This window comes from Vidua chalybeata, chromosome 3 (assembly GCF_026979565.1).
Source record: "Vidua chalybeata isolate OUT-0048 chromosome 3, bVidCha1 merged haplotype, whole genome shotgun sequence".
Lineage (NCBI taxonomy): Eukaryota > Metazoa > Chordata > Aves > Passeriformes > Viduidae > Vidua > Vidua chalybeata.
Window position 1 is genome coordinate 106219186 of NC_071532.1, and position 19238 is coordinate 106238423.

A 19238-nucleotide genomic window follows, 5' to 3' on the forward strand; every position below is an offset into this window, starting at 1 on the left:
TTATTACTTCAAAACCAAAACAAATTAAATACTGTAGAAGTCTAATCATAATTACAATTTTTTAAACAATCAAGCGAAACAACTTCTCAAATACAAAAAAGTTTTTAAGTTGTTATGAAATGCTTCCTCCAGGTTTATTTCACAGCCAGAGGTTTTTTCAAGGATGAAGCTATAAAATTTGCAATTCCTCAGACTACAGAGAATTTTGTAATTATTTACTTGTTCCAAGTGTCCAAATTCTCATAGGTACACTTCTTCTAAAATTATTCTCAGCATGACTACCTAGACAATATATATTTATGAAGAATTGCTTTCCACCCTCTGATAATCTGCTGAAGAGTTTCAAATTACTTTTTATCAAAATCAGTTCAATGCATTCCATGTTCATATACTATACCTTTCCTATTTTAATTCCTTTGCTAATATATTAACACAATGAACTGAAGCACTTTCTATACAGACCTTGAAAAACAAAAAGCTCAGACTCATTATATTCACAAGACACACTGCAGAGACAAAAAACTGCAAAAATACTAATATGGCATTAAACAGAACAACCAGGTAACAGCTGAAAATCAGGTACATTAGCTCCCAGAGCTGCTATGGGATTAAAAGTTACCTGGTGTGATTTGGTAACAGGAAAGATGCTGCAACATCTTTATTTGCCCCAGGAAAGGAGCTGAGTTGCTTTTGCCCTATGCCATGCCACTCATTCTCATTTCCATAAGGAAGGAAGTCTCCAATGATGGGATGAAAGTGGCCACAGCCACTCAGCTGTACAGCACTGCAGAAGCAAGAAAATGCTCTGCAATGGATGGGCGGCATTCCTGAGAGCAGCCCAGAGTCACTGTAGCACACTGCTGTTCAGGACAACTACCCAACATCCCAACAGCAGCTCAAGTTCGCCACAGCCACTTAAGAAAAGGGATTGCTGTGAAATGAAAGTGTGAAATACAGAGACATCCAAGTATTATTCTCAAATACCCAATCTACTGCATGACTTGCTGGATTTACATGAGGCAATGGCACAGGTCCTGCCACACTGATCAGACAACCACCATGGGACAAAGGAATGGCCTTCAAGGCAGTGGTAAGTGTCAGATGGAGGTGCCATCTAAGCCACAGGAAAAACTGTCCTAGCATTCCAGGAAAAATTGTTAAGAGACAACAAAGGTTCCCTTAGCTGGCTGTGTGATGTAAGCAACCCGATTCAGAGTAGGCTGGGCAAGAATGACATGCTGCTGCCATGGGATCAGGATGTGCCACATCTCTTGTCAAATTATGATGCATTTACACACCTGATGATCATTCCTCGGAAGCAAAGATGAAAAAGGCTTGCAAACACCAAGCAGTGGCCAAAAGCTAATCCAGAACAAGAAAACATAGCACAGAAGCTGCAGGATATTTAGCTAAATCTAAGGATTGAGACCTACAAATCAACTGGACATAGGCCTTCTATCTCTGGGCTCACTAAAACAGACAGTCCCTAAAATGGACAGAATTTCCAGGATACCAAATGTAGGCATATGTAAGTCCTATGCTTATGCACTGGACACAGCTTTCTCTCCCTAAAATACACAATTATTTAAAAAGGCAGCCCATCTTTTAATCCCAAGGATCAAGTTTCTGTGACATTCTCTGCTCTGGCATCTGACTCACTGAATTACAAGAAAGAGGAATTTTTAGTGAAATGCAGAAAACCTGATGTGCAGATTGTAAGCATACCTGTAAGCATGTGTACTTGACTTTGAATTCAAGAAAATTTGAAGCCCTATTGTATAATCTGCATTTATGTATAATCATTGTACCTGAAAGTGGATTTTTCTGGTTTTAATGAAGATTAAAGTTTGTTATTCAATAATTTCTTGGATTTAAGGGGGTAAGAAGAAAGGAAATGTTAAAAGAAAACTCAGTTCATGCATCTTCAAAATCAATTACCTACAAACATTTAAAAGTACCCATAGCAACAAACTATCTAGTAAAACTATTTAAATCAACTTAAGCTTACAAACTCAATTTGTTAGCAGTAATGAACAATAATAAATAGGAATGTAAAAATATAACCAAAGAAAATATTCTGAACTTAAACCAATTCTTCAACAAGAATGACAATCTCTAAATTGGGTGCTACTAACAGGTTAGCAGTATACAGAGACTTAAGCATCATAAATAACTTTCAGCTGAGGAAGCCCAATAGGATCTAACTGCAGCTGCAAGTCAGAGCTCATTTCCTTCTACCCACCACCAGCACGTGCTCCCAGGGCCCATCTCTGGCCAACTCCAACCAGATTGTTAAAACCTCCAGATACCCCACAGTCAGCAGAAAACACATAAATACATCATTTTTGGATGAGTTTTCTGGCTAAAATGGTTTAACAAATGACCTGAGGTACTCAAGCAAGTGGAAAGATGGAGCAAAAATGCACAGCTGGGCTGGAGAACTGCAGCAGCCAGCACAAGGATCAGCTTAAGCCGCCTCGGCTGCAGGCTGAAAGTGTGCCCTGGAACAGGAACAAGAGGAAAGTCATGGCTGCCACAGATTTACTTTATGACTGGGCTGTTTCAAGTTAATCACACACAAACCCAAGTACTGTTTACAGAGCTGGGGGGTGAGAATGATCCCAAGTAAGAACAGTAGACTACATAAGAATAAAAGATCTGAAACCCAAGGTATCTTATTCAACATTTAACTTCCAAGCAATGATCATGGTAACTATTAAAGTATGTCTCAGAGAAGAGCTGGGTAAAAAAACCCCACAACCTATCGATTCATTGCCAGTCAAATAGTCAATCACAGTCCTTCTTATGCCCTGCTTCCTTGGTGCACCCACACTGCTCCCACTGCAGCAGGTTTCTGGCATTTACTGACCCCTTATTGAGTTGATTTTACTCACTAATTTGGCAAAAAAAGCCAACTTGACAACACAGCAAATAGTTCTCCACTTGCTAAATTGACAGAATCAGCTTGGAGGATCAGGAGCGGACCAGGCCAGTTCAAGGACATGGAAGCCTCAGGGCTTTCTTCTAGAATCAACACATGACCATCGCATAGGCTCAGGTACATCAGCTAAACATCTGCTGAGCTGTGAGCCCCCCAAAGCTTCTGCACCACCAGCAAGCAAAAAGGACTTGGGATAGCTAACCATTGTTGAGGACAGGAGCACCAGTTTGAGAGCCTGTTACACTCAGCAACATCATCTCACTTTTTTTTTTTTTTGTTCTGACCTTTAATTATGCCCATCATTTCTTGTACTTAAATTGCAAATTACTTGTGAGTTCTTTTTATGGATGGCCCTCACACCTACAGGACCTTGCTCTATGTAGGTCAGGTCATTAGATTCTACAACAACTTGGAATCAGCAAAAATAATTATGCAACATCCAAGCAAACAGTATTTACATCCTAACAACACTGAAGGAAACACACACCAGACTTAAGGCTAGGTGGAGAAGCTGAAATACTTGCAAATTGAAACAGCATTTGCAAAAAAACCCAACCCACATACCTTCACTTTTGTCACCCTGGCTGAATTCAGCATGAGGGAACACTTTATGTAAGACCTCGAGGAGCTTGGTGAAGGTGCGCTCCAAGAGCGGCCGGATGACGGGGGACAGCGCGTGCCCCGAGGAGGTGACGGCGCGCTGGGAGGCAGGCACGATGTTCTGCATTGCGTGGTAGAAATCCTGCGCGCTCAGAACGACTGAGGAAACGTCCAGCTGGAGCTTCTGACTGCTCATGTAGATCTGGGGGTAGCGGCGTCTCAGGGCAATCAAGGCAGCCTCAGTGCAAAGTGCTTTTATGTCAGCTCCACAGTACCCTAGTGCACACAGAAACACGAACACCTTCCATGAAACAGCACTGCTGTGCCACACCTGGATCAAACATGCATCCAGCTAAAAACAAATCAGAAATGATTTGTTGACTTAATTGTCAAGGTCCACAAAGCATCTGGCAAAAGGTATCAGGTCATAATCTGATGACAGTGTTGTATATCAAGAAATTAGACATGTTTATAAGATATATTAAGAAATTCATTCCACATGGAAGTTAAAATTACCTCAATTTTCACTATATCATTTGATATATAGTCTATTTCCAGTCCTTGGTTATAGGTCTGTATAGTCATGGGCTATAGCTTTTTTTTTCCCCTTAATATTGTCTAACGTATGTGTGCCATTTTTACAGGCTAGTTCCTCTTCTCCTTTTTTTAATACCACCACATGAATATAATCTTTAATAGCAAAGTAATTTTGTTATGTTGAACATCACCAACTTTAAACTTTTACAGTCTGAGAAAATGAGCAGTATAAAGAAAAATGTTTCATGAGTAGAATAGGAAAGAGATAGAAGCTCTTCTTTAAAAAAGCATTACTCTGAATTCTTGGAAAAATGTTAACTTCTGCTATGAAGAAAAATGTTTCAGACTTTTAAGAGTTTAGTAACTTTGCTAATATAACCAAAGGTAGAAATTAAAATGCATTAAAATTTTAATTTAGTCTATCTTCACAAGTATCTACAGGTGGCTACCTATAATTGCTTTATCATCATTAGTGAAAAACATAGATCTGATAATTGTGAAATACAGAGAGATTTAATACCTCTGAGTCTTTTGCAGTACTAATGGTTTGGGGGTTTTCCCCAGAGCTAGAAATTAAATTTCAAGTTTTTCCATCTCTCTCAGCAAGACACATTAATATGCCTCTGTATTTTGAGGCACCATAGCTCCATCTTTCAAAAACTGTAGAACAGTATTCCAGTGAGAAAAGTCATCCAGAGAATTAGAGTCACTATAGGAAAATGTGTTGCACTGAGGTACTGCCATATAAAAGTTCATGGGTTTGTAATGAAGTGTTTATACAAGGTAATTAATCAATTCTTTAGTTAAAACTATTCTCATTTAACTGTTGTTTTACCAAACTTCCTCCTCCTCATGAAGTCTTAGATTACTTGCATTTTTTTCTACTCTATTTTTGTATTAAAACCAAGGAGGGCAGGTTTAGATTGGATATTAGGAAGAAACTGTTTACTATAAGACACTTGAACTGGCTGTCCAAAGAGGCTGTGGGTGCCCCATCCTTGGAAGTTTCCAAGGCCAGGCTGGATGCAGCTCTGAGTGACCTGGGATAGTGGAAGGTGTCCCTGCCCATGGCAGGGGGTTGGAATGAGATGAGCTTTAAGGTCCCTTCCAATCCAAAACATTCTGTGATTCTATGATTGGTCTTTCAGCAGCACCAAGTCACAAAACTGAGGCCTGCCTTGCTTCTCTCTCTTTAGCCTCTGATGTTCTTTCAGTGCTCCTGGCACATACATTTTTACAAGATCCATATAGCAGTAAGAAACAAAGCTGATTCCATACACAGTGTTTAAAAATAAAAAAGGAAGCAATTAATATGGAAGACTGTGGACACCTTTCCATCCCCAACTTTCAAATATATTAATTTGAGGGATAATAATAAAAGATACCCACTTTTCAGCTGTAAAGGTGACTTAAATTGGATGAGACTTCGAACTGCACCTTTCTTATATATACTTGATTGAAAATAATTTTAAAAAAGAAAAATAAACCCAGATGGACAATCACCATAAATATTGCATAATTCTTGCAATATTTAATCCAAGCTTTGCAATTTTATAAAAAGGTCAGTAGCTACAATTGTGTAAATTTGGTGAGTCCACACCATGACTGTTACGTAAAACATAAGTAGCAATTCACATTCCCAAGTTACCTTGAAATAAATACACATTACGTTTGAAATATGTTTAGATTTATCCACTATATTAATCAATAGACAACTAATTGTTTTCAGCACTGAAGTTATATTATTTAGGGTTTTTTTAACTTTTATTTAACATGAAATCAAAACTATGCAGTCACACTCCAACCACATGAAACTATTAGACAGTAGCTACTGGTGCATCAGAGAAACCAAACCAGGGTGCTAAATTTTGCATTGTTTTTTAGGTATCAGGTATCATGTTCCCATTTAAATTGGTCCACTTCTCATCCAAAACCCACACTAGATTAAACAAAAATTGAGTGAGGGGAGCACTAAACCAAAGCTTAAATCAAAGATGTGCAGAAGATATGCAGCACCCTGAATGCCTGTCACCTTAGAAGGTAGTTTAGTATCTTTGTGAAAAGATTCAGCAGCTCAGGTGCCAGATCCTTCCCAACTTTTCTATTAACAAATGCTGTAACATCACTTTCTAACCGTCATTTTAATCACCGCTTGTACATCTCTGAAGAATTGCAAAATTAGGAAATAATAGCCTGTAGCCTATTTTTAAATTTAAATTCTCAGGTGATCAGATACACAATTAGTATCCATTTCTACCTCTCATTTCTCAGGAGCAATTACATTTGAAGACTAATAATTGGTGTCTCTTTTTGAGGGACTCTCTTGTGCATACTGTACATCTATTTCAGTGACAAGAAAACTGCAAAAATCCTGTACCTTGAGAAGCATTAAAGAGCTTTTTATTGCTAAGAAGCAAATACACACTGATTAAGCAGAAGAAAAACTAAGTGAAGTATTGTCAAAACAAAATAAAATGTATCATGCCAACAGTAAATAACCTGATGCAGATTTTACCCAAACTGACTCTGTAATATAAATTCAGGGTTCAGTGCATTTGCTTCCATTTTTGAAGCATCTCAGGAAAGAAGTTCAATTTGGCAGGCAAAAGGTACTGGCACACCTTAACCTAAAACAAAATGAGGATTCCTGTCAAGCACCCCATTTTCTTCAACCCAGCACCATCAAACTCTGCTAACATTTCTGAAGTACAACTTTCAAAGAGCAGGACAGCAAACAAGTGGACTCCTATGTAGGTTTCCAAAGAACGCATTTTGATCACCAAAATTTTCCAGCCACCTCTACTGCGCAGAAATTGTGTACTCTTAAAAATTTCCTCTGCCTAAAACCCACCTTAAACCCCACAACAAAGTGCTACTGAATGGGGTGAAGAATTTAGGTGAACAATTTTGACCACTTCTTCCACTTTATGTTGTGCAACTCCCTACAAAACTCTCAAAATGACTGCAGGGAAAGAGTTAGCAAACAACTCAGCATGATGACAGAGATGAAAAATAACTACTAGGTTTATTTTAAAGAATTGTGAAAAACAGGAATGCTAATGCCAAAATCTCCCCCACCATCATAACATGAGGATGGAAAAGAAAAACCTAAATGGTATCATTTTGCCATAAAACACTCCTGCAATAATAAGCATAGAATATTTTTAACAAACATATTCAGCACAATAGTTTATTTCTTTATAATTCTATTTAATAATATTATTTAAATAACCTTTACTACATTGTAAAAAGATTCATCTGCAAAATGCCAGATGGAGGAATTCACACTTTTTCAGTTGCTAGTATGTTTTGTTTCCTGCAAGACTGAGTTCGTAGGTAAGTCTCTCTAGCTACAGAAAAGTAACCATTCCAAACAAGGGAATAAGCACAAGAGATAAGAAAGGATTTATGAAGTTAAGAGTATTGGGGACCCATCTCCAGTAAAGAGAAAAAATATAGTAATTATGTGTGTTTACTAAAAGTACTAACAGGACATAAGTATGTGGTCTTCTGAGCATTGCTGCGCTCTCCCCAAGCTGCTTCACTTCATCTCACATACACTGCAGTCATGAGGCCATTCAGGAAATCTTTAATTCTCACAAACACAGAAATCCACTAAAAGGTTGTCATCCATAACCTGGGACAAAAATCAACCCTCAGGAAATAACCTATTTTTTGCAAGTCCTGGGGCTTCTAATTACACCCCTGGATCATAAGAAGTTCTGAGTCGCACATACACCTGCTTTCCCAAAGGCATTTGCTTTGGGAGTATTTCAGCAGTTTTCTTCATTAGGATTCAAAAGCTTGGAGTTAAGTGTTGCCAGGTCTGCTGAACTGGAGAGAGGTATCAACCATGCTGTGCCAAAAGCCTGCCAAGTCCAGGCAGCTTTTACTTGGGGAAGAGGGGGTGTTAATTTTTTTGGGGGGTGGGGAAGGTTGTTTGTTTGTTTTTAAAGAAAACCTGTGCACAAGAGGAATAGCAGACTGATAGAAACTATGTCACAGACATACGTGTGTACCAATGAGTCTCACTGGTAATGGCCAAAAAGAATCTGGAAAAGTCTGTTGAAGTCTTTGTTGCAGATTTCACTTACAGAAACGATGGGGCTTTCTCAAGGTGAAGAAGTTACACCAGTCTTACTTCAGCTGTTTTGAAAAGACTTTGTAATACTTCAAAGATTTTCATCTTGAATGTATGGAAACACTTAAATTCCAAGATACAGACTGGAGATTGTCAAGTGTACAGTAGCTGGAGAGCAGGAAAGCCAAGGAAAACAGAAAAGGGTGTTTCTTTTTGTTCGCTGACTTCCACAGAACTGACAGGCTCTACGGAGCACAAAGAATGTCTTCCAGTCAAATGTACAAATGGCTTTCCCTATTGTCTGAAATTTTAAAATATTGTGTTCTCAATGAAAAAATATGGAGAATTTTTAAAGAAACATCTGTGGTTTTTTCCCACCTATTCCCCTCTCTCCCACTACGCAGCACTACATGTATGCATAATTCAAGCAGAATTTACATGAAACGGGTTTGTTGTGTGCTGTGTTATACCCGGCAAAGCTTAAACTGGAGATTGCTGGATAGTTATGTTTTCTCCTCACCAGAAGATGTTGAGGTCTTTGTGCATCAAAAGCGGAGGGATGCTGCTTCGATGAGAGATGTCCCTGCGGATGAAGAGGATAATTCGGATGTACTGTAGCTGACTGAATGGACTGATGTTCAGTTTAAAGTTCTTAGATTCCCTGATGATGGATTCCAAAGCACAAGTATTTGAGACTGTTCTTTTTCTGAGAACTTCTGTGCTCATCCAAGCAGATGACTGACAGAGGATGTATCTTTGCATGACAAGTTGTTGAGAAGATTTTGTGGTGTGTGCTTTAGGGTCATTTCCTCTGTTAAATTCACTATACAAATATTTGGGTTTATTTCTGATTAGATTTAAACAGCAGGCTTATCTTGAACAACCAACCTCCATTCAGTACAGCAGGTCTTTGCAAGCTCCAAAAGTGTATTTAATGTATTCATGTTGCAGTGCTTTTTTACCTCCCCTACCTATGTCTACACTTTGAGGTTGTTCTGTGCTAGCAATCTGGAAAAAAAATCCATCTTTAGAAAGGCTGGTTAGTTTGTTGCATTCATGTCAGAGGAGAGCATGCCAGTCAGTAAAAAACAAACAAACAAACAAAAAAAAAACAAAAAACAAAAAAAAAAAAAAAAAAAAAAAAAAAAAAAAAAAACCAAGAACCCCACACACAAGTACTGTTTTCTTTTCTCAGAAAGTAGACAGAAAAAAACCCAAGTCTGCCTATCTCTCTTGTGATTTATCACTCCAATGGGAAGTCTACCTAAAGATTCCAATTCCAACTTTATTTTGCTTCTCTTTAAGGGTATGCATCTTATGTAAGGACAGTGACATCACAGAAAGGTAACATGGTTGCATTTTCAAATGACTACTAGCTACTCATTTTGTGGTTTAGCACCACAGAAACACATTTGTTACTACAAAACGAGTGTTGTTCAAAGTACAGAAGTTTAGAAAGGTAGAAATAAGAAAATCTTGATACATTTAACATACCCCTGAAGTTTTACACAGGAGAGAAAGCCTCTAACGTAACACTCACCAACACATTTTTCAGCCAGTTCTCCTAAGAAAGGATCCGACAATTTGGGGTTCCAATCCCTGGTATGAATTTGCAAAATGTGCTTTCGTGCCTGATTTTAAAAAGAAGAAAAGAAAATGAGATTAAAAAACTAGCAAATCAAATCCATATCACAGAAAAAAAATTGTCTTTATTCGTGTGAATCTATAGTTACTTTACCTGCTTTTGGCATGTAACTGAGACACATAAAATAGAACTTAGCACTCCAAAGTCTCTCAGGAACAAAGCTTTTCTCTTTGTTTTAATTTCATATATAAGCAGTACTTTTTTCACCAGTTACACCTTTTAATTTCTGTTTGATCAACATTATTATACATGAACTGATCAAAAGTCATGTTCTATTAGGAATTATCATCGTTTTATAATTTCATTTTTAATTACTGCACCTATGAGTAACAGGTTCTACTGTCAAAGGCCTCACCATTTAATAGGTTGAGTTGAGTAGCATAGCACATACACATGAATCCCAAAACAATTCCAGCTAAAAGTTCTACAGAATCTAAATAAATCTATCATAATAAAAAAAAAACATTTAATTTTACATATAAATTCATGAAGTATTATGGCTGAGTTTATCTAAGTTTAGAAAAAGGAACTGAAATGTTCCTGTTGCCAACACTGTAATGCCTGGCTGTGCATCTACATTTTTCACATGCTTAGAAGTCTACAAGATTTAAAGGTATTTTGTCTTACCATAAGTCTCAAGCCCCCAGATAGTTAGGGTTCATTACACAAATCCATAGTTTTGAGATAAGCAATTCGGTTTATGGTGAATAATTTACTTCTGTTTAGTTTTAGCTATATCCTGAAGATCTGAAGCTCAATACAACTTTATGTATACAATCTGCTTGTATTAAAAATGTCTTCCTAAATGAAACATTCTTACAAGCAAGAATGAATATTTTTATTTCATAAGATTGGTTGTCAGGCATTCAAATGTTTAGTATACTGAAGATGTTTATTAATATATCTCCTTTCCAGGTTTTACCTTCTTGTCAGGCAAGTTGAAAAGAAATTCCCTGTCAAAGCGACCAGGTCTCCTGAGTGCAGGATCTATAGAATCCAGTCTGTTTGTAGCACCAATTACAACTATTTCACCTCTATTATCCAGTCCATCCATGAGGGCAAGAAGAGTAGACACTATAGAGCTACAAGAGAGTTTTCAGAATAAGAAAACATAAGGAACACTGCAAAAACTTTTCCATTTACAAATGCAACATTAATATATCCAAAAGAAAAAAGCTAAGCTACAAACAGGTGTATAACAGTTTCAAGTCTCGTAAGTTCCACTCGCCTCCTGGTCTGCTGGCCCCAAATTTCTCTCAGCAGAGTGGAGGGAGATGGACACATAAATACCACCGTCTATAGAATGACAGGTACAAGTGTGTTGCCGTAAGAGCACAGCAAAACTGAGATAAAAGCAGCCATGAAACATTTCAGCCAACAGAAAACTTTTGTTCTGAAAAATGTTCTGAAAAATGACACGACAGCAACACAAGATATGTTTGTACATCACACCATTACGAATCAAAATCACAGATAAGTTCAGTTCATTAATAGAGTATTACAATTTATCATGTTAGAATAACATTTTTTCAACTGGTTATTCTATTGGGCTGGTAACAGACAATCTGTTTACAGCACAAAACAACAAATCAAGGAATGGCTGTGGAAATCTTGTAGTTAATTATGTGGCTGAAGAGTAATTGTCACTGCAATTCAATTCTCAGCAAATTACAGTTTGCCTGAAGGACTGAAAAGATGACTTTCAACACCAAAAAACCAATCTGTCCTTTCTAGTGTAAGTGGGCTTCAGAAAAAGTAAAAACTTTCCCTGTGAAATGAGAAAAAATTACATTTAATAGTTCACCAAGATAATGTACTCTATACCAAGATAATGGCAGCACAGAAGAAATATTACCTGTGAATCTGATCTTGTCTGCTAGAACGAACTGGAGCCAAACCATCTATTTCATCAAAAAAGATTATAGAGGGTCTCATCAAGTATGCCTGGTATACAATAAACAAAACAAAAATTGAATTCACTGTTAATTCCTAATTTATCCATCAACATTGAAAACTGGTTTCACTAGAAAGCATTAACATGCTAAACTAACACATATATTGAGACATCTTTGTTAGAAAGTGTAAAGTCTGAAATGCAAACTGTATTTTCAACTCCAGCAGTGTTTCAAAGCAAAGCAGAGTGCAGTCTACTTCGAGTAAGCAAGATGGCACCAGTGTACCAGTTTTACTGTGCGCTGGACAGGTTAAAGACAAACACACACCTTACACTCTGTTACAGAAAACATGATCTTATCTGCTCATAATCTGTTTGTTTAGACATCTCTATCTGACAACTACTTTTCTTTGAGCTACTGCATTTTACTGCTTTGTGTGACTCTCTGCATGTCCAGTCTCTTCTAAGCCAAAAAAGAACACTAAAATAGATACACAACATCATGCACTCCCCTCTGCAGCACTTATCTTGAACATGCCAGTCAAACTCAAACTCAATGACTCATTCTTTTTTCCCCAAGTTTTACCCAAACTACTTTGCTTCATTAATGGACAAATCAAGAGACTTCTTTTTCTGAGTTTCTAGAGCAAGAAAAACTACTGTCAGTATTCCCCTGTTCTTTTCATCTAAATGTGCCATTTGGTAAAATCCTACTTAATTTACGAAAATGTAATGTTATTTAGTTTCAATTGCAAGTATCTTTGGCTACCTAAACCACAAAACACAACATACACAGAAATTATATTAAAAAACCGTATTTTCTTCTAACCTGATCAAAAAGGAGTCGAAGCTGACGTTCAGATTCACCAACCCACTTACTGAGACAGTCTGCTCCTTTCCTCATAAAGAAAGCCACCTTTTTGTCTCCTTGACTGCATTCATTAGCTAGAGCTCTAGCTACCAAGGTTTTACCTGTTCCAGGAGGACCATAGAATAAACAGCCCCTGAAGATAAATGGATCAACACAGTCACAAACTTATTTTACGTCTCCTGAAAAACTCCAAGTCAAATTTTATAATGAAGACAGGGAGCCTGGAGAAGAATGACTTAAGATCTTGTATTATTTATTTTGTAGTAGTATCATATTATTAACATGTTGTAGCATTAACATGACTTCATAAAATCTAAGTTTGTTTTATGCTTTCAAATCAGTAAAACTTTGATTTGTAAAGGACATTAATCAAAGGCATATTAAGTTTCCAAAGGATTCTTTTACATTAGTTAAATACCACCTCTTCAAGTATTAGTTTTTAAGTAACACCTTAATCACTGTTTGGTACTTTGGAATGAAATAATTAAGTGACAAAAATACCCCCAATTTTTCGACTGACTTAGACACCATGCACCCATTTAAATCACATACCAAGATGCCTCATTATTAAATACTATAATCCCAGTATAATATTATTGAGAGAAACATCAGCATTTTGCTTGATCTAGTAAAATATTTAATAACATAATGGGAATAAAGGGCAAGGTACTACTAAATAAAAGACATGAGAATTCTTTCTTTAACCAAATCACAAAGTTTACTGTCCTCCCACAAAAAAAAAAATACACTAGTTTTTTTTTAATTCTTCATCCTGCTTATTACATATTCTGAGAGACAAGTGGGGTAGCAAACACATAAATTCCTATTTGAACTGTAAAACACTTCAGGGAAAGAATCAACTTCCTACGTATTTTCAATTCCTCAGAGCTTAATAAAAAAATGCAACAGTGAGAGAAATACACCTACCTTGGTGGCTGAATTTTGAATTTTTCAAATATTTCTGGATATAGAAGAGGAAACACTACCATTTCCTTAAGTGCAAGGATATGATGGCTCAATCCCCCTATACTATCAAAACACACCTTAGGAAAAAAAGAAACCATATTAAGTTTATATTGTAACAGCTTTCCACAAAAGCACCCTTACTTATAAAACATTTGAAAACAAATTAGAAAAGACATTGCATTGATCAACAGGATTTCCCTGAATTTTGAAAGTGTGAAAAAACCAGTTGAGAAAGTCAACTCTTGGCTGCCCACATGAGGCTTATCTGGTTTGCAAGTTAACTGTGCCAGGGCTGCCTGGACATCTACAGAGATCCAGCCTAAGTCCCAGAGCAAATGCTTTGTAGTCCAAAGGAAAAAGTAGACAAAAGCTTTGATAACAATAAAATAATTTTTTTTAAAAAAATCTGTGAGCTTTTTTATGAATTTACTTCAACATCAATGCAAAGCTGTGGAGAATTCTGCTTATGTATAATTCAGGGAAGGAAGATAAAAAGCTCTAACAAAACCTACCGATTTATCAACAATCATTGGGTCAACGTCAGCCAAACTCGCCCCAACTTTCACACGTTCTCGAAGGATTCCACTAGCTAAGTCTTCTGCTCTGAAGTTTAAAGGCAGGCATCTGTTCAACAATGAACAAACACCCAATAAATACTGTTCTGCTTTCATTGCTTGGAGGTGAAGAAACAAGAGATTAAATGCCTTTTACTACATAAAGAGATAACCTTCCCAGATTGGTAAACAAAACTTATCTTTTCTGTGGTAGCTATGGTTATATATCTGGAAGTTCCTTAGCATAAAGTTAGTTTTATACATCCATACACATATTTCAATCTGAAGAACTAGGCTGGAGAGATTATTTTGAATGAACACAAGAGAAACAATATTTCCTTCCTTTAAACTCCTACACAGATACTACAGCAGGCCAACTACATAGTTAAAGGGAGGAAGAAAGGTACTAGTAAGACACAGGTTACACTCAGAACTACACTTCTGGTCGTTGTACGTTGCTTGAATTCACTGCAATGGAAAGGGAACAACATGGCAGAGATGGAAATACAATAAGGAAACTTTTTTCCTGCAGAAATTTTTCTACCTAGTACCAGTGAATAAATTTACTTAAGAGATCTTCCACTTTTAGATTACTGCTAAATACATGTAAGGTCAAAAAAATGTGCATTGAGTGTGTAGAATGCATGAACTCTTACACAAGAGGAAGAGGGAAGAGCTGGGAGTACAATTGAATTAATTAGGACCAAGTTACACCAATGATATTTTAACCAAGAGGAGTTGTTTTTTATAACCCAAGTGACTCAAACAGCTACTCTTGTATTTCCACCTTTTTATCACTATTATTAATTATCTATTCATAAAACTCCGAAACTTATATTAATATATAACCAACACTCCCTCTAAACCGCATCTGCAGGTATAGTTACAGCAGAATCAAAAGTCTGCAGAACTCATAAAACATTATAGACTAGTTCTGCTTGTTTTCTGATTATAATAAAATCAAACCACTACAAAGACTAAGGATGTTTTGATACCTATTTCTTGCTCTGGCTATGCTTTTAGATTTTCTTCTCTCAAAACGTTCTTCATCTGAAGAAGTTGTATCGCTGCTGTGAATGGCATGCTTCTTTCTCCTATTGAAGTAGGCAAAACAAACAGGAAACTCAGTCTTTTTTGCAGTAGAATGGTATGTTTTGGTCCTTCTATAAAAATGAAACTGAAATGCCAAGTACAGTATTGTTCAGGTTTGAGATGCATGCAAATTCTAGCTCTATCAAGTATCAAAATAATCTGAGAGGGGAACAACAGCTCTTACTGCCACAGTGATTATCTGAATTCACATGAGCATTACTAGAACAGCAGAGCCCTGTAACATGTGTGGTCCAGTCCATGCTACCTCAGCAATGCGATTCGAATATTCAGTCAATAAGCTGCAATTGCACTTAAGAAAATGTCCAACCACTTTAGCCACCTCTAACATAACAGATATACCAAAGTCTCCTTACTCAGTTTGATGCTTTCCTTTACATATTCTTTGAAAAAATTCCATACTTCACAAAGTATATAATCTCTTTTTACAAGGTTATTAATTCTGAATAGCAGAACAGGCTCTCAAAACACCTGTACTTCTGATCTGAAACAAGTAAAATTACTATCCAAAGTCTGAATGAACCATTTCTTATTTTAGTATCAGAGTATTTCACAAAAAGGAGCATTTCAGAAACATTAAAGAATGTACATTGAATCTTCTGTACAAAAAGGTGTTGAGTTTGATATCGGTTGAAACATTCAGCACTTTTTGCATGAAGAAGTTGGTTACTAGTAAAAAGTCTTGGATTTTAAGTGAATACAGTCAGCTGCATTATTTGTATGAACATGATCATGCGCTTAATTAACTGGTTTTTGCCAATGGATAACATGGTCTATCAGTTTTACTGTTCAATGACCAAAAATGAGATACATTTCAAAATCTATCAAAGAGAATATCAAGCAATTGGGAAGACTTCTTATGACAAGAAGGGATAAAATGAGGGCCAAGTAATGAGCAGGCTAAAACTACAGAGATAATAACTTTCACACTCTTCACATATGAATAGTAAGTACAAGTACAAATCCAGAGATTACCCAAAAAAAAGTCATATGCTCTTCAAGAAAAAAAAAAAAAAACAACACCAACTCTTATCCGTATTACAAAAAAACTTTAGAACCCTAAGATTTGGCTATTACTTTATTCACTTTATATCTTTTCACTACATCATTAAACTTAGCAATAAGACAAGAGTTTCAGCTGTGACTAGTATTCATTTACTTGGATTCTGTTCATGGACAGATTTGTCTTTTTGAAGCTTTGAGTAAGTTTATTTTTTAAAAAAATGTTTAAGCTGTAATCTCATCTGTTTTGTTACATAAAGCCTACCGACGGTTTCCAAGACAACTTGATACATTCCAGACTTCTTTGACACAAAACATAAGAGTCAAAAAATTATGCTTGCTAAATATTTTATTAAATGGTTGATAACTCTTGGATGAAATTTGAACTGAAAGAAAATAAAAAACATTAACCTGCTTTGTTCGGTTTTGTAGAAGAGTAAGGGGATATTTTTTTAAACTGATGCATTCAATTTAAATATTAAATATATGGCCTTATAGAGAAAGCTACAGTGTGCCATGCAGGATTCTTTCCAGTACTTGTAGCACAACTGTTTCCATTCTGCATAGCACAAAGCTTCTAGTAGGTTTAGACAGTGCCATGACACTCCTGGTCTGGATGCTGATCAGGGTCTGAATCTAGGATACAATTCAAGACCCACTGACATGCATGAATGAACTGTGCAACTCACTCAAGAATGGTTTGAAAATCAAAAGCTACCAAAATGTACTAAAGGAAAGCAAACAATTACACACCAAAAGACTGACATTTACCTGATATGGCTTCTTCTTGCAGGAGATCTGTGAATATCAAACAGTGTATTTTCTCTCTTTTTTTGATGAGCTGGCACTGTAACATCAATTACAAAAGAATAACCAACAAATCTTAATGCAGCACAGAAGTGCTGGATTATCAATTTTCATCAATAAGGTTATCACTGGTTTATCTGAAAGCTTAAATTAAAGAAAGAATTGTGCCTGGGGCTTTGTCACTATCACTGTACATGGCTTGATGCAGGCATAGGAATTCCATCCTCACCCTCCTCAAATTATCAGAGCAGTGTCTGTCATGGCACAGAATGTAACTTAACCAGGGCACTAGTATTTTGAGTTTATTTGCAGGACATTAACTCCACGCAGAAACCTCTTCATAGCTGATAATACGGGATGTCTGGAAATATCTCTGAACAAATAAACCACAGCAGCTCTCTATCAGTCATACGCTATGATCCTCTGACTTGCGGAAATGGTTCAAAGCTGCATCAGGGAAAAATCAAACTTGACAGGAAGAAGCATTTCTTTACAGAGAGGGTGGTCCAACACTGCAAAAGGCTTCCTAAAGAAGTGGTTGATGCCCCAAGCCTGTCATAAGAGGCATTTAGGCAATGACCTGAATAACATGCTTTTTGTCAGCCTTGAAATGGCCAGGCAGTTGGACTATAGATTCCTTCCAACTGAAATACCTGAGATTTCTCATTTGTGATGACTGCTGCTATGCCATTTATGCACAGTTATGAATTAGGCTTACCACTCAAGAAGAGAAGCAGGCATAACAGTAACTATTTTTTCTATGTAATCACCTAATTTAATAGATTGCTTTCTGCCTAGTATTTCTTGACTAACCCCGTTCACCCCCAGCCCTGAGCCCAGCATAGGGTGGTATGTGCAGAGTTCAATGAGGCAGCAATGCCACTGACAAACTGACAGACTGTGTCTCAGCTGTCCCGTCCACTCAGTGAACCACAGCAGGTCAGGGTGGAAATCACACAGTGCTGCATCCCTCTTACTCTGTCAGGGGTGAGAACCAGCCATCCAACTATTCCCTCCCCACATCCATGGTACTCCTGCAGGTCAAGCACTGTCTGTTCCTCACCTATTGGAGGGGCCTGGTATCTCTCAACAGTTTTTCTCTGTCTGAGATTATATGGCCGATCATTTTCTTCCCCCTCAGCTTCTTCTACTTCTATATCTCCATCTTCTTCCTGAGACTCTGTTGGGAGGTAAAAATATTTTCAGAACACTTCCACTTCACGTCAGAGCTCCTTTCATCCTAAAAAATTAACTTTTTAATAGTAATTGAGAATTACTACCCATTTATTAATTAGCACTAATTGTCAAATCAGTGGAAATTTGAAGGCCATGATAAATCTACAGCACATTGTCAAATTTTCTTCTAGTTTTTTACACAAAATTCTGGAAAGGAAAAGAAAAATAAATTAATTCAAAACAGCTTTAGTTGTAAAATACTTCAAACATCATTTCTATCCACTGTATTTTTCCTTCAATAATCATCCTTCAAATTAAGGATAATTCCTTTCTTCTCTTTTCCCATAGGAGCCTCAATAAATCCTATCTTTGACACAGCATGATTCACAGTATCATTTTTAAACAAAGCAAAGCACACAGAAATACACTTTATAAACTTTGTGTATAAAGGCATAACATAGGCCCATCTGTTAACAAGATCTGAATTTTCATCCATGGATCTCAGAACTAGGACTGCATTCTTATCCACTGGGACAAACCATACCTTCCACAGCAGTTTAAATTAAAAACTGAGATGCAGTATGCTGAAACCTGTATGGATGCCCGAAGCTTAAGTCTGATTTTTTAAGGAGGCCAAACATGATGCTGATCAAGCCATCAAAGTTAGGCACAATCTCTTCTTTCCTGGCAATTTTTGAACCAGTGGACCAGTTTCATTCAAATTTTTAAAGGGAAGTAGAATTTCAAATACAGCTACAAGCCTTCTAAAATGTCAGCAGACAGAAAGGAGACTGTAATTAACACCTTACCCGAAAGGAAGGATGCAGGCCTAACTATTACAAATTCTTTCTGATAATTGCCACGCAGCACATGAGAAACATCAAGTCAGTTAGAACACACATAGTTGTAGACTACATTCATCACATCCTGATTTCCACCAAGGGATTGTTACAGGGAATGGAAGGAAAGCTCCAATTACTTAGTATTAAGAAAAACAGAAGGAAGAAAATTTACTATACAAACATTTAGAAACCAGGCTTTGTTCTGCTTCTGA

General features: G+C 36.9%; 1 protein-coding gene across 4 annotated transcripts in view; it reads right to left on the reverse strand.

Moving 5' to 3' along the window:
* ATAD2B (ATPase family AAA domain containing 2B) overlaps positions 1-19238 on the reverse strand; it is a 75965-nt gene that overhangs the window by 35508 nt on the left and 21219 nt on the right. For all 4 annotated transcript variants that reach the window (XM_053939326.1, XM_053939327.1, XM_053939325.1 and 1 more), the window contains 10 exons: positions 18072-18188; positions 16973-17048; positions 15085-15183; positions 14048-14159; positions 13497-13612; positions 12528-12702; positions 11660-11748; positions 10727-10886; positions 9700-9790; positions 3506-3817 (listed from right to left, as the gene is read on the reverse strand). In XM_053939326.1, the coding sequence (XP_053795301.1) occupies positions 3506-3817; positions 9700-9790; positions 10727-10886; positions 11660-11748; positions 12528-12702; positions 13497-13612; positions 14048-14159; positions 15085-15183; positions 16973-17048; positions 18072-18188 (1347 nt within the window). The remainder of the gene's footprint in view (positions 1-3505; positions 3818-9699; positions 9791-10726; positions 10887-11659; positions 11749-12527; positions 12703-13496; positions 13613-14047; positions 14160-15084; positions 15184-16972; positions 17049-18071; positions 18189-19238) is intronic.